Genomic DNA, 23,714 nt, shown 5'->3' with positions numbered 1-23,714 from the left:
CTGCAGTCTATACCTCTGCGACCACAGCCCCAAAACATACCACCCACACACAAAGATCTTATCCACCCAATACTCTCCAGTTTATATTGACTATCCCAACGCAAAGTCTCACATTTTCCACCGTCAATGGCTCACACAAATTGAAGAAATACAATAGCGCGCAGAGAGAGAGAGAGAGAGAGAGAGAGAGAGAGAGAGAGAGAGAGAGAGAGAGAGAGAAAGAATGGAGTCAGATAGACCCCATCGCATGACAAGCACAAATGGCAGTAACACTAGTGAGCTCTTCATCTGTTTCACCTCACGTCTATTCTCTTCTTCCATGAAGCTTTCCAAATCAATTCTCAGCCCAGGTCATACCAGAGAACCATTTCATATCTCTCTTGCTTCCTCTCTGAGCCAAAGATTGAGAAGCAGTGGCAGCATGAAAGGTGGCCAAGTTCACCTCGTATTGATGGCCACATCTCTCTCGATCCTTGAGGGGGGAGCAACAATCGAAGATTTGAACAGGTCACAAGATGGAGGGAAGTAGAGAAAGAGAGCGACGGAGAGTGGGGATAAGATAGAACTGTAAAAAAGAAATCACTTATATATGAGTCTATGTATCACTTATGTATGAGTCTATGTTATAATTTATTGCATCTCCTGTATGATAGATTGTGATTTGTTTGTATAAATTGATACTAATCACCCTATCGGTCTATAATTGCTCTTTTGAAAAGCTTTATGCATAGAAGAATGTTCATTATTTTCGAAGCACGTGAGATGTGATAATGGCATTCTAATTCGAGCATGGGTGGGACCCTTTTACACATGGCATTGTAAATAGTAAATAGTCTTGAATGGGTACCGTGGGTGGGACCCTTTTACACATGGCAATTAGAGCATGCACCGTCCCACCACCCTAATTAGTCTACCCAACCTAATTCCCAATTTCAGCACACCAATATATTTAAAAATTAAAGGTGACAGTGGAGATATCTCATGCACCTTTAATTTACACATAAAATAAAATAAAATAAAAATAATTATATAAAATAAATTTCTTTTAATATTTTTAAATATTTGATAAACCTTTTTTTTTTTTACCTAAAATCTTATCCCCTTAATAACACTTCCTTTTAAGGGATATCCTTGTAGAAAAATGATAAAAATTTGGACTTATCCACGTGTCTAAAAAGATAAATGATATTTATAAAATTTTAGAGTATGCAAAACTTATATATATTTTTTTAAAAAAAAGTAAAATTTGATATTCACATGAAAATATTATTTTTTAATAATAAACTTTATTTTAAAAAAAATGTTCGTCTTGTACACCATATTTAAAATGAAAATCTTAAAAACTGTTGGAATATACCACCTCACAGTGAAATAAGAATGGGATATTTTACGCTCATGCTATGCACTTGGCAAAAGTTTTCTGTTATAAATGATTTATGAAGTAATTATTTAAATGAGAAATATTTAAAATTGTTCTAATTTATTGATTTGAGTAATTCTATTAATTTTAAAATGATAGTTATTCCAATCATGCAAATACTACACTCGCCGCCACGTGCAGTGTCTATGGTGGGGTCGGGTCAAAGATTTCGAAATTCAGATGCTCGCAGAGTCTACATGTCCAGGCGTCTTACTCCCATTGGTTCTATGACATGTACGTTGAAGCCTATTGAAAAGGCGAGTGCATCGTTTAAGTTCGTTCATTTCCTCTTCGGAACAGCCCACATGTAGTTATGGGCTTAACAGCCTCCTAACAAGAATTAGACACGCAGAAAATTTCTAATGGTTTGTTTGGAAATTAAATTTATCTCAACTTATCATTATAATTTTTTTAAATCTCAACATAAAATATAATAAATAATTCAATTTTTTCAAATCTCAAAATAATAATAATAAATAATATTCTAACAATATTTTATCATTTCAACTCAACTCAATTCAACATTCGAACGCACCTCCTCACCTGATTAAACCATTTAAGATGAAAAAACTTCACTTGTCCATGCCAAAGCAAAGCACTGCTATTGCCCACCACAATAACCGTCGCCCCGCCACCAAGCTCAATCGCCCACCAAGCTGTTGCCCACCATAGATTGTTTCTATCTTTTCTATGCACTCGACATCACCCACCACAGTTCCTATCGCCCACTCAATGGTTTGATTTTTTCACTTTATAATTGTTATAGTATGCTTGTAAGCTGGGCAATATGTTGGTATTGTGTCAATCATCACATCCACTAAGGCTTTGGATTGCAAGTGTTTGTAAAAAAGACTCAAATAAAGCTAGCTTAGGTGTGTTGATCAAGTCATATCAATTTGTAAATTCACTTTTGTGTAATCTCTTTGTATCCAAAGTATTTCTCTAAAATTAATGAGCTGATTATCTTTATTTGATGAAGTTAAAGGGAATATTGTTCATTGGTGAGGGAATCTTTTTTTTTTTTTTTTTTTGGTGAAGGGGTGGCATATTCATTGGCCAACATTGTGAAGTGGACTCATGCTTTGTCTACTTTTCCCAACTGACTGAGTCCCATGCATAAAATTTGGGGATCCTTTCTAGACAAGCTGGTATGTGCTATGTCAACGTTATATGTGTATTCCACTTTCTTTCATGTCATGTGTTGGAGGTAGTCCTGCTAGCTAGAATGGAAGTTGGGGGGAGATAAGGATTAAGGATTACCTTGCCAGATAAGTAAATGGGCACTTACCATCGAGGTGGCAGCCCAGTTGACAAAGCTTAGGATATTGTTCTTCTCTCTCTTGTCCAAGATCACCGATTCGAAACGGCTTGCTTTAATAAAACTTTTGAACCAAAGTCTTGGCCCTTGGGAGCTTTTGCATGCTAGCTAGCATTTTGGTGGATTGCATTGACGGGCTTTCCTTCATAGAATCAGTAGCTATGGCTCAATCCAAACATCTTGCAAAGAGTGGGGATATGTATTGTCACGTCTAGAGAGGAAAGCTACACTGGCCACCCCTCCACACTCTTTTGCGGGAAAAAATGTAAATGGACACTTTTTCATTCCATTGAGATAATCTCCAAATGTCTGTCTAATACAAAAAGAGATAGACTTTTATGTGAAGTCTACACTGTTAAAAAATCTTACATAAACAGCATTCCACATGATAATATGTCTATCGCTTTTTAAAAGTCAACTATCTAATTGGATCAAACAATGGAACGTGATTTTTATTACTCCTCATTTGACGATGGTGGTACATGTTTAATTCTACCTCTTCACGACAACTCCATGACCCACAAAAAAAAAAAAAAAAAAAAGGTCAGAGCTTGAAGCAATATGCGTGAGAGTGCCCTCGTGATACCCATAGTGAAGTGAATAATAAGGGATACTCGACCTCTCCCATCCTTAATGTTAAACTATTTAGTTACGTTTGGTTAATAAGGTGATCTCAAATATTCTGTAAATAGTAATAAAAAAATCATGATAGAATATTAAATAATAGTAAATATTAATAATAAGTAGGTGAAAAAATAAAAAAAATAATAATAATAAATAAAATTGGTACTCGTGTGATGTCAAAGGGATAAGAAACTATGAACAGAACCACTTCACAGTTCAAGAGCTGCAAACAAAAGACTAGCTTTGCATTATTGCATAAGAGTGGAAGACAATATTATGAACCCCAATTTCACGTACAGTGCCATTTGTACAATCCCACCAAGGGCTCTCTTACTTTGTGCGCAAACCTTAATGGAAAAAGGAAAAAAAGCTGTGTTTATTTTGTCTGTTTCTCTCTGTGGTGAAGGTGGTACATGCGATTCTGCATTCTTTCAGAGTCTTTGTTTGTAACTTTACGTCACAGCTTTCATTTTGGTAATCGATGAAACCTTCTCGATTGTGTAGATTTTGTCAACGATCTATATGAATTATTCAAACTTGTGCCTCAAACAGCAGTGTGTTCTGCCTAATTGATGCCTCAGCCTCAGACTCCGACTCCCCCTTGGTATGTTTTCAAAGTAATAAGGCTTCAGCAAATCAATATTCCTTGAGAACATTCTCAATGAATTATGTAAAACTCATGTTTTTGTCAAATTTAAAGGAAATAGCTCAATATAGCCCATTCAATAGATTATGTATTTTATAACTAATATCCAGTTTGCTACATAATCATCTCTATATCTATGGAATACTATTCACATTTGTATAAACATTTAATTCATTTCTCTCTTTACTTTTTGCTCTTTATTCATTTTTTTAATCTAATTTTTACTTTTTACTTTACTTGAAATGAATAAAATATATTAAAAAATATAATATTTAAATGATATATAGAAAAAATAGACAAACTAATGTAAAGTATATTATAAAAGTCTGTATATAAAATAGAAAAAAATAAATTTTAGTGATTTATTTTAAAAGATAAGATAAAGAATATTGAGAGCGCTTTCGGCCCTAAGAGAAGTTTCAATAATTTCATTTGTAGCTATATATGTCCATAAGGATCTTCAAAGTTATCACCTAAAATTGGTACACTTTATGGGTTTTAATAATGACACAATTGACTATTGGGAAAAGGAGAAGTGTGGTCGCAATTCTCATGTGCTTGGTGGACTTAGGGCTGATCAGGCTCGATATATCAAAATATTTCTAACTCCCCCCATCCGAAGAAAAATTCTGAATTTTTTTTTTCTTGTTTTTTGTTTTCATAATTTTTTGGATATTCTTAGGGAAACAAGTGAATATGCCGCTGATGATCTCTAGATTGTTGGCTGAAATTAAATGGCATAGAGATAGATCATGTTAATTAGTCTATGTTTAGTGTTGGGCTAACATTTTTAACTTAGGCTCAATTCAAAGTACATACCTTTTTTTCTCACTCAGAGCCCAACATTTTCTTCTATTTTTTTAATTAAAAAATGAAAAGAAGTCTCAACCGTAAGTACTTGTCCGTGAACAATTAAGCTATATATGGTCGAGCTAGGTTGATACATACATGTTGCACACCAGGTCCCAGAATGGGACATTAAAATCACAGGAAAACAATGAATGTGAACTACTATACAGTAAGGTTACTTTTAGATGTTGAACTAAGTTAATATAAGTTGAATTCTTTATAAATAGTAATGGATTGAGATGATAAAGTGAGTTTTATGAGACCCACCTAATATGAGTTTAGATGTATTTAGATGTTAAGATGAGTTTAAATGTATTTATAGAAAGTTAAAAAATATTATGGGTCCCACGTGTAAATATGTATTGAGTTGAAAAAAAATTATGGGCCTCACCTATAAAGAGATTTTGAGTTGAGATGAGTTTAATGATTTGAGAGTTTGATATTTAGATGTTAGACTCAGTTTAAAGTTAGATTGAATACAAGTTTTAAACGAGCCTTAAATAATTAATGCATAAGGTGGCCTTGTTGGTCTAACCTAACTAGTTCTAACCTCCATTATGCCTACTCTCTCCCGGCCATACCTAAAACTGTTAAATGATGATATGTTTACAAGTCGGCATAGAGAATATACTCTCCATACTGTTGACATGATATAATTGCCTACTCTTTCACACCTTCCCGACCATATCTAAGAATATAATTGGTCTATGTCTATGCATATGCAAAGTCATATTTATATAATATGACTACCTATAAACAGTGCTTATCCAAATTTGAATAACTACTTTTCACCCTACAAATAATATTTTAATCATTATTTCTCTCTCCTCACACTCTCTCTCTCACAATCCTTTCATTTTTTCCCTCCTTCAACAACACAACAAACATTCACTTGCACATTCATTTTATTATTATAATATATTATATATTTTTTTTCATTTTATTATATTTTTAATATATTATTATTAAAAAATTATATTTTTTATTATTACATTTGTATTATTAATGTCAAATGTATGTAATGAATGTTAATTGCAAAATATATAAAAAAAAAATTGATTTTAGCAAAAAAATAATAATAATAAAATAATAATAATTTATTATTATTTTGTCTCTAACATGTATAAGTCAATGTGAAAATTTTGTTTGAATGACAAAATAGATATATAAAAGAGGTAATTTTGTATATATATATATATGTATAAACCAATGTTAATGCTCTCGTAATATGATTTGATTTACACTTATTTTTATATTTGAAATAACTAAATTTTCTAACTTTATTTGAAAGAATATTATGCAATGGACTTACTTACATCTGAGAGTTAGGTTTGGTTTGTCAAGGGGTGCCAACTAAAGTTAATTAGCAACGCGTGAAAGGAAGAAGGATTAAAAGAGCCCCACCATGGAATTGGCAGTCAGGTTTGGCAATCATGAATCATGCCACGCCCCAACTTCTTTCTTTTCTATTTGCAAATTGACTTTGATTACCCAAATCAAAGTACTTGAGAATTGGGTAAGCAACCAGGACAGCACAGGACAACAATTAAATAAAATATAAATAATAATAATAATAATATAAAAAATAATTATATTCAATAATTCAACAATTATCGGGAAGTTTTAGGTTTGTGGGTCCTTTTAATTGGACATTCTAGCAATTGTGATGTGCTTGAGGTTTTGTGAGTGTGGCCCTGTGGGTCCCGTTTAGAAAAATAAAAAAGCTGTATAAAATAATTGTGGCCTAATTAAGACTTTCTAAGAAATTAAATCCGGTCAAAAAAAACTTATTTTCTTTGAATAATTTGAAGTTCGATTCTAATTAAACACCTAAATTTGTGAGTTTTAAGAGCCAGGTCATAGAATATAGCCTCATTTTGATAGTGAGATAAGATGAGATAGTTTTATATAAAAATTAAAATTAAATAAAATATTATTAGAATATTATTTTTTAATATTATTCTTATTTTATTATTTGAAAAAATTAAATTATTTATTATATTTTATATGAGAATTTAAAAAAATTATAATGATGAAACGAGATGAGATAAAACTGTTTCTGTATCCAAACATAACCTAAATATTACTGTAATATCACTGCAAAATATAACAACTTGAGAGAAAAAAAAATTAATTTATTTTATTATTTAAAATAATATTATCTATTTATTTTTCAACTGGAATATATCCAATAAGTAATGATACACATGGCAGGTTTGGAGGGTGAGATGAGAATTTTGTGTTTTATTTTAGTGTTTAAAATATTATGTTTTAGTATTATTATTGTATTGGGATTTGAAAAAGTTGAATTGGGATTTGAAAAAGTTAAATTTTTTATTATATTTTGTATGTGGATTTGAAAAATGTGTAATGATGAGATGAGAATTTTGTGTCTCATCTCACTCCCCAAACCTGTCCTAACAATCTATTTACAATTTGTCTACTATTTCCTTATAAAATATAATTTTCTAAAATTTTAGATACATCAAATCAAAATCAAAAAGTAAAATCAAATTTGAAAAAAATATTATTTTATTTAATAATAGTTTAAGAGTGGTAAATTAGTTGGTAGTTTATCATTTCTCTTCATGGAATAGAGTTAAAAATGTGATCAGACCGACTTGAAGTTGAAGGTAAAAAGAAAAGGATTATAAATTTGAATGAATTTAAAAAATCTGGACCGTACTCAAGCTTGGCAGATTTACTTCTTAATCTAACGGGTCAAAGTTAATTAATTAATATTAAGCTATTAAAGAAAGCTAATTCTTTATAATTAACGGTCAGTGATTGCACTCCAACCCATAAATAGAAGCGTGGGATCAAATAAAACTAAGGTCTCGTATATGCATCATATTATTAAGGTCTCGTATATGCATGAAACATGTAAATCACAAATATTTTAATTATATCTGTATATAAATAATTTTATTTAAAAAATTTTATATCAAATATCATCTACGTGATAAAATTTAATTTTTATAAGATAATCTGTATATTAGCCACGAACATGATCGCTAAATAACTAAAACGAGTATTTTTATTTATATATATATATATATCAATAATTTAATGTTACGTCAAGAAAGAACGACAAATCTTTTCTCATATCATATCCCAGAAAAAATCAAATGTTAGGTTATCACTTTATATCATTGAAAAAAATAAAATAAGGTAAGATCAAGATGGATAAGCATCTCATAAACAAAAGCTGAAAAAAGAGGTGTGCAGACGTGAGTGGTGATACTTGGGAGAAGAACAAGATTTGAAAGTCCACGGGATTACTAAAATGCATGGATGAATATCCAAAGACACCTAGGCTAGGCCATGGAAAAAGGATGTTTTTTTTTTTTGGTAGTGGAGATGAGCCAACCCAGAAAAGAAACGCAACAAGGATGGAAAAAAAATGTGTTACAGTTTTTACAGTTCAAACAAGCACAACTGCACAGTCCAAGGATGCGCCCCCCAACCAACGGATTTCCACATTTTCCTGCTCTAAATTTCCACAATCTTCAAGGTGGGACCCTCACCAGTCCTTCCTTTCCAAAGATTGCATCATTTGTTGTCCGACCCATCTCCTTCCCAAACGTGGACCGTCCAATAGGGACATAAACGCAAGTGGCTGCACAGCTTGGGGAGCTTTCTTGGCCCCACCCCTCCTACAGTACTCATAGGTTTGGAAAAAGAAAAAGTGATTTCGCAAATACAAGATATTTATTTAATAAAAAAATATATATTGAAGATGAAAATAATTATACGAGTGTTGGTAGTAACGCGTCCCTGAAAATTAGATGAGCTTTGCTATACAACCTCCACCACACTCTACACTTCACATTTTTTTAAATTTTTTAAATTTTTAAAATTTTTTTTTGAGTTTATTCTTTTTAAATTATTTCAAATTTTTTATTCATTATTCATATAATAAATATTTAATAAAAGAAAAAAATAATAAAAATTAAAAATAATGTGAAGTGTGGAGGTTGTATAAATAGTAAAAAATTGAGTAGATTTTTTGAAATTAGATTGGTGGGGCATGTCTTTGATCTTAATGCCCCACTTCCTTCCTTCTGAGTCCCCAAACTTTGATGGGAGTTTTGAATCTCTTTTTTTTTTTTTTTTTTCACTTCTAAGTTTGAATCATGTTGTTTTATCTATCAGTAAGTCATTTTCATTTTCAAGTTCCAAGGAAAAATTAAAAAAAAATATTTCTTTTGGTCAACCAAACTCTATTTTTTTGTTGTAAAAAGAGAACGAACTTATTTATTTGATAATAACTTCTGTTCTTTTTAATATAAAATTAGAGTTAGATGGAAGTCTCATATTTTGGTACAGTATTTAAAAATATGTAATTTTATTTTTTTATTTAATAGTGTATATGAATATAGAGTTTATGTTTAGAATTTTTTATAAAATTATATAAAAAAATAAAAATAAAAATTCATGCACACGGGGGAATAAAATATGTGAAGTATATAAAGGATACGAACTGACCTGGTCTGATAAACGAGTTAACTCCTCAAATTCTATCCATCGAAAGTGAAGAGTTGTCATGTCTAACTTTGGATGACCGAGTAAATTCATCTGGGTTTTCGTTTTCTCTTTTCCAACTTGGCGCACGTTAGATTCTCAGATTCCTCTGTTGCTGAATTTTTTTTTTTTTTTTATAATCTGTATGATTGGTTTTTTTTCTAAGGAGAATAAATTAATATGTTAGTTCCTTTTAATTATACAGACGAAAAAAAATGATATTTATTCATGGATAACTTTGCAGGAAGATTAGAGAGCAGGGCAGAGGACTCTGCAAAACTAGAGGTACAAATTGAAGTGTACCTACCCAACCCAGCGGCCGTCCCAATCAGCAAAATCCCGAGGTTCTTTACAAAATGAAATACAGTTTCCTTTTACTTCTATCAAGCACTAGAATGGGGAGAGAAACTTGTACACAGATAGCCCCACTCCAAGAGAGACTCAGCCATGGCCATCGAGTTGCGGAGGAAATGAGAGCATGCCTTGTCGGCCATTAGAGCTTCGACCGAGAGCTCTTGCCCGTCCCTTAATCCACTTCAAGATCCCTCACGAGTCACGACAGCAACCGTGACTGTAGCACAAAGTCTCCGCTTTGCCATCTTTTTCGATTAAGTATTATACAGAAAATCTCTCTTGGATTCATTGCACTTTGAGCTTCCTTGTTGAAAATCGGCAGGAAGGAGGATAGTTTTTCAGATTCTTTTTTGTAACTGTTTCTTCTTCTTTTCCATTTGTAACTATATATTGGCCCATAGTTCGAGGATCTCACCATTTACGAGAAAGGCGAACCCGGGTTTCTTTTTTCGCCCTTTGATCCATGAATTACACGGATTTCAGTTTGTCATCGCAAGGAGAAGTCTATTGGCAGTGGTGGTCTTGCAGCTTCAATCTCCTCTCTTTTGATGAGTGATCTCGGGCTTTGAGAGGTGTGTTTTATAGTCTCTGTGATATCTGCTGGAATTTTTTAATTTATAGAATTGTTGGCTTGACATATTTGTCATTGGTTTGGTAACAAGATGGCTTCTTTTGATTATTGAATTCCTGGGTGGTTGCTGAAAAGTGAAAATGGTTATTTGGTTTGTCAACTGTCTATATTTTTAAGTTGTTGGGTACTTTCAGTTGATGGGTTTATCACAGTTTTGTTTTGTATTTTAATTTCTCTTAGGCTAGTCTTTTGATTCTTTTAGGCGGTTGCATTGAATTGAGAGATTCATTTCTCAAGGATCCACTTTGGTTTGTTTAGTTATTTGAATACTGATTTTGAATACACTTTCCTGTGATCGATTCATCCCTTTTTTTTTGCGAGTATCTCGTCATTTTCAAAATCAGAAATTCTATTTGCAATCCTAAGTAGGGACTGCATGTGCAGTTCCATTTATGAATGGGGTTAAGAGGAGAAAAATCATCATTTTAAAAAGGATATTATTGTAATTTTAAATTTTTTTTTAAACATAACTGTATGGGCTTGCATGAGCAGTTCCAAATGGGGGCTGTATGTAGACTAACTCTTTCAAAATACAGTTTCCTTCTTGCAAGTATGAAATATGATTGTTTTTGTGTTTAATACAATGGTTTGCAATCTGAAGCAGTTATGTATGTGCAGCAGTGCAGGTGTTATACAATCTAGTTATGCCATAGTTGTTATCATGCCGGGTGCTATTAAAATGTCAGGGCATTCCAATTCAAGAAGCATTCGGGGATTGAGGTTTGTGGGGTCCTTGTTTGTTACTGCCGTACTTTTTTGTATTGCAGAGGGGTTAAATCTGGAGGGGCTGCACCTTCTAGTGCTGAAAAATAGTCTTCATGATGAACTTAACCTTTTGGGAAATTGGAATCCCTCTGATCAAACACCATGTGGATGGGTTGGTGTGAGTTGCACTCCCGACAATGATCCTGTTGTCAACATGCTTCACTTGAATTCAAAGAACCTTTCTAAAACCCTGAGCCCTAGCATTGGTGGTTTGGTCCATCTAACTGTGCTTAATATTTCTGATAATGGGTTCACTGGAGATATACCTAGGGAGATTGGAAACTGTTCCATGTTGGAATACCTCTATTTGAATAATAATCATTTTGAGGGGCAACTTCCTGCTGAGTTGGGTTTGCTGTCTAATTTGAAAAAATTGAATGTATGCAACAATAAACTATCCGGCCCTATTCCGGAGGAGATTGGAAACTTGTCTTTATTGGTTGATTTGGTGGCATACACCAACAATCTCACAGGCCAATTGCCTCGTTCTATTGGGAATCTTAAGCATCTAACTTCACTTAGAGCTGGGCAAAATGCTATTTCTGGTAGCATACCAGCTGAAATAAGTGGATGCGTGAGCTTAAAATTACTTGGCCTTACCCAAAATAAGATAGGAGGGGAAATACCAAAAGAAATTGGGATGCTCGGGAAGTTGAAAGATCTGATTCTACAGTCTAATCAGCTTTCAGGGTTTATCCCAAAAGAACTTGGGAACTGTACAAGGCTTGTTACCCTTGCTTTGTATGAGAATGCTCTTGTGGGATCTATACCTAAGGAGATTGGGAACCTCAAATCTTTGAGGATGTTGTACCTCTATAGAAATAAGCTGAATGGAACAATTCCAAGGGAGATTGGGAATCTTTCTCTGGCATTAGAAATTGATTTCTCGGAAAACTATTTGACCGGTGAGATTCCCTCTGAGTTCAGTAAGATCACAAACCTAAGTTTACTATACCTTTTCCAGAACCAGCTTAAGGGTGTTATACCAAATGAGCTCAGTAGCTTGAGGAACTTGACAAAAGTTGACCTCTCAATCAATAACCTCACAGGTTCTATTCCAACTGGGTTTCAGTATTTGACTAACATGACCCAGTTACAGCTTTTTGACAACTCTCTTACTGGTAGCATTCCCCAAGGGCTTGGTCTTTACAGCCGACTTTGGGTGGTTGATTTCTCTAAGAACCAACTAACAGGAAGGATACCTCCTCATCTTTGCCGGCATTCTTACCTGATGTTGTTGAATCTGGAGTCCAATAAACTATATGGAAATATCCCTACTGGGATCATCAATTGCCAATCTTTGGTGCAACTTCGTCTGGTCAGAAACAGACTTACTGGGAGCTTTCCATCGGACTTGTGCAAATTAGCGAACCTTTCAGCTGTTGAATTGGATCAAAACGGGTTCAGTGGTCTAATTCCCCCAGCTGTTGGGAACTGCAAAAAGTTGCAGAGGCTTCATATTGCCAACAATTACTTTACATCAGAGTTGCCTAAGGAAATAGGAAATCTGTCTCGATTGGTGACTTTTAATATTTCCTCGAACTTGCTTGTGGGAAGGATTCCGCCTGAAATTGTTAATTGCAAGATGCTTCAACGGCTTGATCTCAGCAACAATAGTTTTATAGATGCATTACCAAATGAGCTTGGAATCCTTTCGCAGTTGGAGATTCTCAGATTATCTGAAAACCATTTCTCCGGAGATATACCTTTGGCATTGGGAAACCTCTCCCGTTTGACAGAGTTGCAGATGGGTGGAAACTCATTTTCTGGCGAAATACCTCCTGAGTTGGGCTCCCTTTCAAGCTTGCAGATTGCATTGGATCTCAGTAATAACAATCTCACTGGGAGAATACCAGCAGAGCTTGGCAATCTTAGTTTACTGATATACCTATTCCTCAATAATAATCAATTGAGTGGTGAAATTCCAGACACATTTAAAAATCTGTCTAGTTTATTGGGTTGCAATTTCTCATACAATAACCTTGCTGGACCTTTACCTTCTGGATCACTGTTTAGTAACATGGCCATCAGCAGCTTCATTGGGAACAAAGGGCTTTGTGGCGGCCTTCTTGTAGATTGCGGTGAACTTCTATCCTCACCGTCTGTTCCATCTCTGGAAAGTGTTGATGCTCCTCGGGGTAAAATTATTACAGCAACCGCAGCTGCTGTGGGTGGCATTTCTCTCATTCTAATTGTAATTCTTTTGTATTTCATGAGACGTCCAGCTGAGACGCATCCTTCCTTGCAAGATAAGGACATTCCATTTCCAGATTCAGACATCTATTTCCCTCCAAAAGAGGGGTTCACCTTCCAAGATCTGGTTGAGGCCACAGAAAATTTCCATGACAGTTATGCTGTTGGAAAGGGAGCTTGTGGAACAGTTTATAAAGCAGTTATGCATTCTGGACAGATTATTGCTGTTAAGAAACTAGCATCTAACAGGGAGGGGAACAACATTGAGAACAGTTTTCGGGCTGAGATTTTAACTCTTGGAAAGATTAGGCATCGTAACATTGTAAAGCTATACGGTTTCTGCCGTCATCATGGTTCCAATCTGCTTCTATATGAGTACATGGCTAGGGGCAGCTTGGGTGAAATGCTTCATGGGGCCTATTGTAGTTTGGAATGGCCAACTCGGTTCACAATCGCTCTTGGAGCAGCTGAAGGTCTTTCTTATTTGCATCACGATTGCAAACCAAGGATTATTCACCGTGATATAAAGTCCAATAATATTCTAATTGATGATAGCTTCGAAGCCCATGTTGGTGACTTCGGTTTGGCTAAAGTAGTTGACATGCCTCAATCTAAATCAATGTCTGCAGTTGCAGGATCATATGGGTACATTGCACCAGGTAAGCATCCTTTAAGTGTTTTCAGACTCCATTTTAGACTCTCAAAGATAATGTTATCAGTATTCTGTAAGAATACTGCTAATACAAATAGTCTTTTTTAAGGTCAAAATGAAATGTTTATAATAGTTATTTGTTCTAGTCATCATGGGCATCTTTGATTCATCAATATGACAATTGAGAGTCATGCTTTTTGGATATTACAATTGAGAGTAAGTTTATTTATAATGACTGAGATATTTATGCTTCTGCATGCAGAATATGCATACACTATGAAGGTTACAGAAAAATGTGACGTCTATAGCTATGGGGTTGTTCTATTGGAGTTGCTGACAGGGAAAACCCCTGTACAGCCACTAGATCAAGGGGGTGATCTTGTCTCGTGGGTGAGAAAGTACATTCGGGATCATTCATTGATATCTGAGATACTTGACCCCAGATTGAACCTTGAAGACAAGAGTACAGTCGCTCACATGCTTACTGTCTTAAAAATTGCTTTGATGTGCACGAGTATGACTCCTTTGGACCGACCATCAATGCGAGAAGTCGTCTTGATGCTTATAGAGTCTAATGAGTGAGAATGGAACTTTACTATTTCCAGCTTATGATCTTCTGCTTAAAGTTGATGCCTCCTGCACGTATGTGACCATTTCCAATATCTATTAACTGAGATTATTTCTTGATGCTGATTCTTCCAGGTATTTTCACAGACAGCAAAAATGACAATCTCTTGTACATTTCTCATGAAAGAATATCATTACTTGGCTTCTGATTTTAGTTTATGGGGGGGGGGGACTGATATTTCTCTCAAAATACCGCAAGTCCTTTTGAAATTGCTACAACATTATCACTCTGGTGTACAGCTGCGGTACTTTTCTATATGTATCTTAAAGGTCCTCGAGTTAATGAAATTGGTTGAGAGATGATTGTCTTTTTATCTTCATGTGTATAGTACTTCCCAAATATGTGAATAATTTCTCGCTCATTATGATGGAGAATGTTAAGATATAAAATAAATAATAAAATCTACATATTCTCATCAGTTTAAATTTTTAGAACAAGTGATAATTTTCATAGAAAATACTTTTGTTTCTCATATATTGTTCTAAATCATAAACTTTTGAAATCGCCATTTGTGATTAGCAAAGCCTTCTCTGTGAAATCGTCATTTATGTAGGCTTAAGTCGTGCAAGTATGGCGCTATCCTTTTTATAATAATTGGAACTCGCTAGAAAAGTAGAATTGGGTCTTACGTTTTATAAGAAGTTTGCGCTAGACTTGCACATCTTAAATTTATATATTACGGACAGAATATAAATGCCCTCATAAGTTTTGACTTGAGTAGAGATTAGCTACAAACTGCTTGTATGCATGATATTTAGATACAAACTCTGATGCATGCCATCACCCTTGGAAAAAGTGGATTTATTTCAAAAGGGATCCCATTCCCATATGTAAGGTTTCCAGTTTGCAATGTGGTTGCCTCCAACTCCATGAGATGTATGTGCACATAAGGGCAGATCAAAGCACAAAGCTTAGAAAACCAACTCATTGAATCAGCCTCCTTTTCAAACTCCAAGACGATTTCTAAGGTTACACACTATGCTAGCTAGGGAGGCCGCTTCATCCAAATTTTATTAATTTATGACGAAAGTAATTGACGTGGCAGTCTTTTATCACTTCATATGATCAATTATGTACATACACAGCCAGAAATGCACATTCATCTCTTGAAAACGTAATAAAGTAAAATGAAAACAATTTTTTTTAACAGTAAATAATTTTTTTTTAATCGCCAATTTTTTTTTTTTAAAAAAACCAACAACAAAACAAGAAAAATAATATAAATCAATAAAAAATGGAAAATAAAACTTCGAAAAACAAGTAAACAATTAAATATTTTTTTTTAGAAAAAATTATAAATTGAAATATACCATCCCTAGGTCGTGGGACCCCTGAATGGCCTATTGTGTGCTCGGACACTGACCACTTCTAGACTCGAGAGAAACCAGATCTAGGGTCCTTAAGGTTGCATTTGGATAGTGAGTTGATCTTAAATGTTCTGTGAATAATAATAAAAAAATCATAAAAAAATAATTATAAAATATTGAATAGTAGTGAAAAATAATAATAAAATAATAAATAGTAGTAAAATATTCTGAGTCTATATTAAATATTTAGAATATTTCAATATATTTGCAAATAGTAGTTAAATAGTTTGAATTGTGATGTTTTATTAGGTTAAATAGTTAAATAATTATAAAATGATGTTTAGAAATGAAATATCTAAAAATTATATATATATATATATATATATATATATATATATATATTGTGTTGTGAAACGGAGCCTAAGGCCCTAAGCGATGGCCACCACAAAGGGCACCTTTGGTGGGAGGTTTTTTATATTTCAAGTTTATATTTCATTTTTTAATTTTAAAATTATGCTATTGGCAAATCAATCAATGTTTAAGTATACCATTATTAAGAGTCTGATGACCTGATGGCATATGATCCAGTTTTTTGAATAGAAAATTTGGTTTCGAAACCCCTCGTTTCATTTATAATTAAAAATATATATATATTGTCTAAGCACACCACTCAATATCAAACTACTTTAGTACTTAGAAATTTAAAATACATTTATTTTTTATGCTAACCGATATAGCAAGTTACTATATCAAAAATGTGTTTGGGGGTGTTAGTAAGCATATTTGCAAATAGAGTTTCCCTTAATTTTATTTTTTTAATTTTAATATCATTTAGTTTTTTTGGTTATATAGTTTTTTTTTTCCTTAATATTAGTTTATTTTTACGACTTATAGCATTTTATTATTATTTTTTATTAAGTTTTTTAAAAGAATTAAAAAGTACCAGGGACTAATTTCGTCGCAAGAAGCAAATAGAACGCAGCCAAAATTCGTCGCAATAGTCAGTCTCTCTCGACTCTTTCTGATTCTCCTCCCTCTCTTAACTTGACGCCCACGCGACACCTTTTGGATCGCCCACTACCCGCCACCATCACCCTCCCCAGCTCCGCAATTACGGAGAGCTCGCTTTCGGAGCCAGGAACTAGTCTCTTTCGGTTCGCCAAGTCGTAAAAAACTTAAGGTAATTTTCCTAAATTCCTCTATCTAAATGCCGGATTCCTATTCTACACGATGAATCCCAGAATGGGACTTGGAAACCGCTATAGTTGCTATGAAGGACAGATCGCATACTTTAAACACCTTGAAGTACAATATGATTTTATGTGAGCGAGTTGAAATACATCATGTGTATTATATTTGAGCTTATGCAATGGGTGCTGATAAGGAACCCTAGGCTTTATTTGAAACCACGCTAAAACTCAGGGAGGATTTTTATGATTGGCCCATAACGTTAAGACACATAAACTAAATTAGCTTCGTCTTTTCCATTTATGTTTTGACGTGTATGCGCAAATTAATGCGTGTGTTGCCTATATGAATGCAGTTAAAACAGTTCTGATTTTGTTTTCTTGGTTTCAATATAGTTCATTAATTCACTAACATTGAAAGAAAGACAGTTTAATAAGCGAATCCCTTTTGGATTTTACATAAATAAACTTAATCTTGGGTTTCACTCTAGTTGTAATTGCGTGTCAAAAAGTTCCTCCTCCCCACCCTACCCGCCCTCCTTCCAACCAAAAAACAAAAGAAAGAGAAGTGCTACAGCCACTAAGAAATTCCACAAAAGTAAACCCATAGACTGACGTGGCTTAATGCAATACGTTAAATTGTAAAACTACTTTTATTGTAAAGTAGATCTAACATATCATATCAAGCCATGTCACTTGTCAGTATGTAGATTTACTTTTGTGGAATCTTTTTGTAGCTAAAACATTTCTAAAAAAAGAAAAAAGATTTCCGCATGTTCATTTAGGAGACTGAAAGTTTGATTTGTTATTTTGTGGCAGGTTATTGAAGGTAGTTGAGCTCTTTGCGTAAGGATGATTTACACAGCGATGGACAATTTCTACTTAACTGATGAGCAACTAAAGGACTCGCCTTCTAGGAAAGACGGTATAGATGAAGCGACAGAAACTACTCTGCGAATCTATGGTTGTGATCTCGTCCAAGAAAGTGGCATCTTGCTTAAACTGTATCCTTTGCTGATTTCTTTGTAGAATATATGTTGGTTTATGGAATTCCATACTCATATCTTGAATATCGTTCAAGAAGATTTCGGATTCCATAGTATCCCACCAATTAGTAATCCAATATTTCAGACATTTAGTAAATGAGAGACGGGTTTTGCTATACATCAGTCACTATTCACCCCCACATCTCACACCTAACAGTTTTTTTTTCATAGAATGTGGGGTGTTTGTTATAAGGTGTGGGGTATGGGGTAGTGAATAGTGGTTGATGAGAAAAATTATTCATGAGAGACCCACCAGGACAAAGATTCTACAAATGTAAGATATAGAAGGGGAATAAATTCTTTCTTTTTTGCCATTGTTTGTTATTTCAGCGCTTCCTTGATCGTATTACTTACTGGCCTCAAGCTGTAATGATTTCGGATTCCATAGTATCCCACCAATTAGTAATCCAATATTTCAGACTTTTAGTAAATGAGAGACAGGTTTTGCTATACATCAGCTACTATTCACCCCTACATCCCACACCTAACAGTTTTTTTTTCATAAAATGTGGGGTGTTTTTCATAAGGTGTGGGATATGGTGTAGTAAATAGTGGCTGATGAGAAGAATTATTCATGAGAGACCCACCAGGGCAAAGATTCTACAAATGTAAGATATAGAAGGGGAATAAATTCTTTCTTTTTTGCCATTGTTTGTTATTTCAGCGTTTCCTTGATCGTATTACTTACTGGCCTCAAGCTGTAATGATTTCGGATTCCATAGTATCCCACCAATTAGTAATCCTATATTTCAGACTTTTAGTAAATGAGAGACGGGTTTTGCTATACATCAGCCACTATTCACCCCTACATCCCACACCTAACAGTTTTTTTTTCATAGAATGTGGGGTGTTTTTCATAAGGTGTGGGATATGGGGTAATGAATAGTGGCTGATGAGAAGAATTATTCATGAGAGACCCACCAGGGCAAAGATTCTACAAATGTAAGATATAGAAGGGGAATAAATTCTTTCTTTTTTGCCATTGTTTGTTATTTCAGCATTTCCTTGATCGTATTACTTACTAGCCTCAAGCTGTAATGATTTCGGATTCCATAGTATCCCACCAATTAGTAATCCAATATTTCAGACTCTTAGTAAATGAGAGACGGGTTTTGCTATACATCAGCCACTATTCACCCCCACACTCACACATAACAGTTTTTTTTTTATAGAATGTGGGGTGTTTTTCATAAGGTGTGGGGTATGAGGTAGTGAATAGTGGCTGATGAGAAGAATTATTCATGAGAGACCCCCCAGGGCAAAGATTCTACAAATATAAGATATAGAAGGGGAATAAATGCTTTCTTTTTTGCCATTGTTTGTTATTTCAGCGTTTCCTTGATCATATTACTTACAGGCCTCAAGCTGTAATGGCCACTGGCCAGGTTCTATTCCATCGTTTCTATTGCAAGAAATCATTCGGCCGCTTCAATGTGAAGGTTAAGCTTTGTTCACGCATTATTCTCTCTTTCCTTGCTCAGACATAGAGAATGAGTAAGGAAAATAAAGGGTCTTTTGAAGTACATGAATGATGTTTTAATCTCATATTGATAACACCACATATTATGCTAGGCCAAGTAGTTTTATCGGAATAAGGTCCTTGTTTTCTAGAATGGCTTTTCATTTTCCTACATTTTCTTTGGAAACAAATGATTGTTTTGTTGACTTTAACCAACGCAAGATCTTGGTGCCCATGTTTTTCATCTTGAACTTATCTGCTATCTGATAATGTCTTGCAGAAAGTTGCTGCAAGCTGTGTGTGGCTTGCGTCAAAGTTGGAGGAAAGCCCGAGGAAAGCAAGACAAGTGCTTATTGTTTTCCATAGAATGGAATGTAGGAGGGAGAACTTACCCATAGAGCATTTGGAGGTTGGATCGCAGGTTAATCATCCACCTTCTTTTATGCTTTGAATTATGTTTTTTATTGTTTATTGTTGTCTTTCTTTGGCACAGGAAGTGAATTTTTCATTACTTAGTCTTCCTTTCCTTTCTGGCCTATTGCAATTATGGCAACTTTTTTCTACATCGTTGGTTTAGTTTAGCTGCTTAAGTGTTTGTGAGCCTGTAAAAGCCCTCTTGTTTTTTTATTTATTTTAAAATCATGGTTTTGTTGTACTTCTTTGTGTTTCTTCTCTAACAGAAATATCATGTCCTCAAGACTGATCTGAGCCGAACAGAAAGGCATATATTGAAAGAGATGGGATTCATTTGTCATGTTGAACATCCTCATAAATTCATATCCAACTACCTTGCCACCCTTGAAACACCTCCAGAACTGAGGCAAGAAGCTTGGAATCTAGCAAATGATAGGTAACTTCTGCAATTAACTCCGTATGGATATATTTCCTAGTACTTACTACACAACCTATGTGCCTTGATTTCTTATCATTTTGTCATCCATTGAACATGAAAACTTTTTCCATCTGCAATTCGAGTGCTTTGAGTTTAAGAATTGAGTCAGTTTATGTATACTTTGATATGTGTGAGCCTTCTTCCCCTTTTTTTGAGTATTGGAGTTTGTTCCTCACATTGTAGCTATGATACTCTATGAAGCTGCTGGTGAAGGATATCACTGATCAGAGAAGAGAGAGAGAGAGAGAGATACTGACCAGTATTTGAAAATAATAGAATGATGCAGCAATATTTTTGTTGACTTTCCCCAATTGTATGTGGCACTCAGTGCTCTCTGATTGTTGCACAATTTTTCTCTGTTTTCCACTACGTTTTACACTTCCATTGGCCTTTTTATTGTTTACTTTTGTTTCGACATTGAAATGTGAGCAGTTTGCGTTCAACTTTGTGTGTTCGGTTTAAGAGCGAGGTTGTGGCTTGCGGGGTTATCTATGCTGCTGCTCGTCGCTTCCATGTACCCCTTCCCGAGAATCCTCCATGGTGGAAGGCATTTGATGCAGACAAGTCTGGGATTGATGAAGTTTGTAAGGTTTTGGCTCACCTTTACAGCCTTCCTAAGGCACAGTACATTCCAGTCTGCAAGGATGGAGACTCGTTCACATTTTCTAACAAGTCAAAGGATTCACAGTCTCAGCCCATTCCTAAGGTAGTACTGTCTCATTCTTGCATGGGAAACATATAGCCTTTTCTAATATTCTTTCTATGATTTTTGCAATTAACAATTTATTAATTAGTGTTGGATAATTGTTTAGCAAGTACTGCATCTATTTTCCGGGAGATTCTTACTGTATAGTTGGCTTTTGGACCACTTGATTTTTGGTGAAAGAAAGGATCGCAATTGTTTGGTCTGAAGAAAATTTGTTTGACCATATAATGTTACTCAGTGAAAATATTATCTTCCGAGGAGAAAGAACAATTTAGTAAGGTCAGATTTTTCTCTCGATGCTTCACTGTAGGAAGTTCTGCAGACTAGCCCTACAGCTAATACCAAGCCAGCTTCAGCAGCAGTTAACCTTGAATCTGTTGGATCCAAGGATGTACTGGTAAGAGCAGCCATTGACAAGCTGAAGGAGTCTAAGAAAAGTGAGGATGAGCCAAAGAATATGCCTGTTGAGGGAGATGCAAGAGAAGAGCCCATGCTAAAATCCAATCCCGAGCACAGAGCAGAGGCAAGTAGGGAACGGAACAAGGAGAGGGACAGGGACAGGGACAGAGAGAGAGAGAGGGAGAGGGAGGACAGAATAAAGGTCCGTGATCGTGATAGGGGCAGAGATTCTGACCGGGAACGTGACCGAGAGGAAAGTGACAGGGACAAAGACAAAGTCAAGGACCGCAGTCATCGATCCAAGGATAGAGGAAAGGACTCAGGTATGTTTGCAGCCAATTTTGTTCATGAACCTCATGCCATCTTTATTGTGCTTTGTGGAGGTCCTTGATTTTTGGAGTATTCTCTGATTTGTAGTCTTTATCTTGTCGATTCAGGGGGGCATTCGGGGAAGTCGAGACATCACTCATCACGAGGTATGCTCTTGTTCCCCTTTGTTATTTTATGATGGTATGGTTCTTTTTTAACCGGAATTCGTTATCTGAATCTCTATTTTCGTTTTCAGATCGTGACTACCACAGTTCCTCTTATTCTTCAAGGGAGAAGGATCGCCATAGACATCATTCATATGCTTAAACCCATACTTTTATGTATAGCTATCACGTTTGGTCTGTGTATGAAGGAAAGACTTAACAGTGGGGATAAAGAGAATGAAAATCTGCTTTATTCAAACAATAACGATTTTGAGTCGAGATTTTCTAAACGTATTTTGATAATCAATCTCTGTACGATTCCAAACTATTGATCTTCTACACAGCCATCAATAATGGCGGTACAACGCCTCTCTTGTAGAGCTTTTCTCATCTCCCGGCCACCTGCAATACTTTGCTGAGGCCCGAGAGTTGTATTATTGTATCGTTTTTAACCTTTTCCGCCGTATTGCGTTATTATAGGGGGGTTATGGACCCCCACCGGGCCGGAAGTCGTGCTCGTCTTTTATGGAGTTTAGGAACCCATGCAATAAGTGGTGGCATGCTTAGACGGCCTATCAGCCCTATCCTTTCCTTCCTAGGCGTCTTAATAACGAGCCTTCAACTTGTTTTCACCATTAGTCGACTGCCAAAGCGCAAAGTGCTACGATGGAAGGAGCCTGGAGTTGGGACAGAGATGAAACGTGAAAGGAATTGCGTGATGTTTGTGATTATGCTGATTTTGGGGGGTTATTTTATTCGGCATTAGCATAAGACCAGGCAGCTTAAATAAGATTTTGGAATTTGGATTCCCCGTTCAAAGTCAAACTGTGACAAAGAATAAAGAAGAAAGAATCGAGGAAGCTAGGCCTTCAATACAGTTTGTGACCAGAGATATAAAAACAAAACAAAACAAAACAAAACACAGAAGAGAGCCATGGAAAAATCTCTTTGTAGGGATTAGACGTGTAGTATGGATGAAAGTGCAAGATGATGCACAGCCATGGAGGTTATGAACAAAGATGGCAACTGAATTGGGAGATGAAAATATGTATGACGATGATTTATTTCCTGGAATTTAACAATACTAAGCATGGCAAGGAAAAAGATAAGAGAAACAAGAATTAAAACGGAAAAAAAAAAAAAAAAGACTTGTAAAACAACCAAACTCCTTCTGTTTCTTTATTTTCTCAAAATCAGATAAAAACACTTGCAGATAGAACAGAATGTATGGATCATGATTAAAGCTCCAAATGAAGGAATCACTCAGTTTCCCACAAATGTTTTCTCACCCAACTACGATTATCCCAGCTAAGAAAGAAACCAGTATCCTTTACCAGCCAATAGACTGCCCTATGACCCACATCTCTTCTGGGCTGAAACCCATGCCAGGAAGCAAATAATTTTCCCCAGAAAGCTTCACAGTAAACTAACTTGTTTTCTTCTACAGTCCACTGGTAATCTTCCCCAGCGTTGAGTATCTTCTCTCCATCGCATTGGAGATCCATCGGCTCTGAGTTCTTTGGCAAAGCATTGATCACATGAACAGCTGGCAAATGATGATTGCCTTTCTCTTTTGCAGATGCTGTTGTACTGACAAAAATGCATGCAAGAACTAGGAAGAGAGAGACTCCCCTGTTTGCC

General features: G+C 35.1%; 2 protein-coding genes across 3 annotated transcripts; both read left to right on the top strand.

Moving 5' to 3' along the window:
* Positions 1-9,369: 9,369 nt before the first annotated feature.
* On the top strand, positions 9,370-14,917 carry LOC109005016 (probable leucine-rich repeat receptor-like protein kinase At2g33170). 2 transcript variants are annotated; one of them, XM_018983767.2, is made up of 5 exons: positions 9,370-9,471; positions 9,626-10,307; positions 10,985-13,983; positions 14,239-14,554; positions 14,679-14,917. In XM_018983767.2, exons 3-5 carry the CDS (start codon positions 11,028-11,030, stop codon positions 14,701-14,703), a joined length of 3,297 nt encoding a protein of 1,098 aa, XP_018839312.1. In that variant the 5' UTR covers positions 9,370-9,471; positions 9,626-10,307; positions 10,985-11,027; the 3' UTR covers positions 14,704-14,917. The 2 variants fall into 2 exon arrangements, with proteins under 2 accessions (XP_018839312.1, XP_018839313.1); XM_018983768.2 differs by having other exon boundaries at positions 14,239-14,917.
* A 1,974-nt stretch (positions 14,918-16,891) lies between these two features.
* LOC109005017 (cyclin-L1-1-like) lies at positions 16,892-23,225 on the top strand. The gene is made up of 9 exons (XM_018983769.2): positions 16,892-17,091; positions 17,918-18,102; positions 19,502-19,583; positions 19,884-20,024; positions 20,284-20,453; positions 20,928-21,201; positions 21,512-21,923; positions 22,038-22,076; positions 22,166-23,225. Exons 2-9 carry the CDS (start codon positions 17,951-17,953, stop codon positions 22,234-22,236), a joined length of 1,341 nt encoding a protein of 446 aa, XP_018839314.1. The 5' UTR covers positions 16,892-17,091; positions 17,918-17,950; the 3' UTR covers positions 22,237-23,225.
* Positions 23,226-23,714: the final 489 nt, after the last annotated feature.

This window comes from Juglans regia, chromosome 12 (genome assembly GCF_001411555.2).
Source record: "Juglans regia cultivar Chandler chromosome 12, Walnut 2.0, whole genome shotgun sequence".
In the NCBI taxonomy this organism is placed as follows: domain Eukaryota; kingdom Viridiplantae; phylum Streptophyta; class Magnoliopsida; order Fagales; family Juglandaceae; genus Juglans; species Juglans regia.
This window is presented reverse-complemented; position numbering and strand designations above follow the sequence as displayed.

What these genes read in the sequence shown, in the direction of transcription:
- LOC109005016 (XM_018983767.2), top strand. Translation starts at nt 11,028, where the DNA reads ATGCCGGGTGCTATTAAAATGTCAGGGCATTCCAATTCAAGAAGCATT. An exon ending in ATATGGGTACATTGCACCAG is followed by an intron (nt 13,984 to 14,238) that starts GTAAGCATCCTT and finishes TTCTGCATGCAG; the next exon opens with AATATGCATACACTATGAAG. An exon ending in ATGCTTATAGAGTCTAATGA is followed by an intron (nt 14,555 to 14,678) that starts GTGAGAATGGAA and finishes TGATTCTTCCAG; the next exon opens with GTATTTTCACAGACAGCAAA.
- LOC109005017 (XM_018983769.2), top strand. Translation starts at nt 17,951, where the DNA reads ATGATTTACACAGCGATGGACAATTTCTACTTAACTGATGAGCAACTA. An exon ending in TGGAATCTAGCAAATGATAG is followed by an intron (nt 20,454 to 20,927) that starts GTAACTTCTGCA and finishes AAATGTGAGCAG; the next exon opens with TTTGCGTTCAACTTTGTGTG. An exon ending in AGTCTCAGCCCATTCCTAAG is followed by an intron (nt 21,202 to 21,511) that starts GTAGTACTGTCT and finishes GCTTCACTGTAG; the next exon opens with GAAGTTCTGCAGACTAGCCC.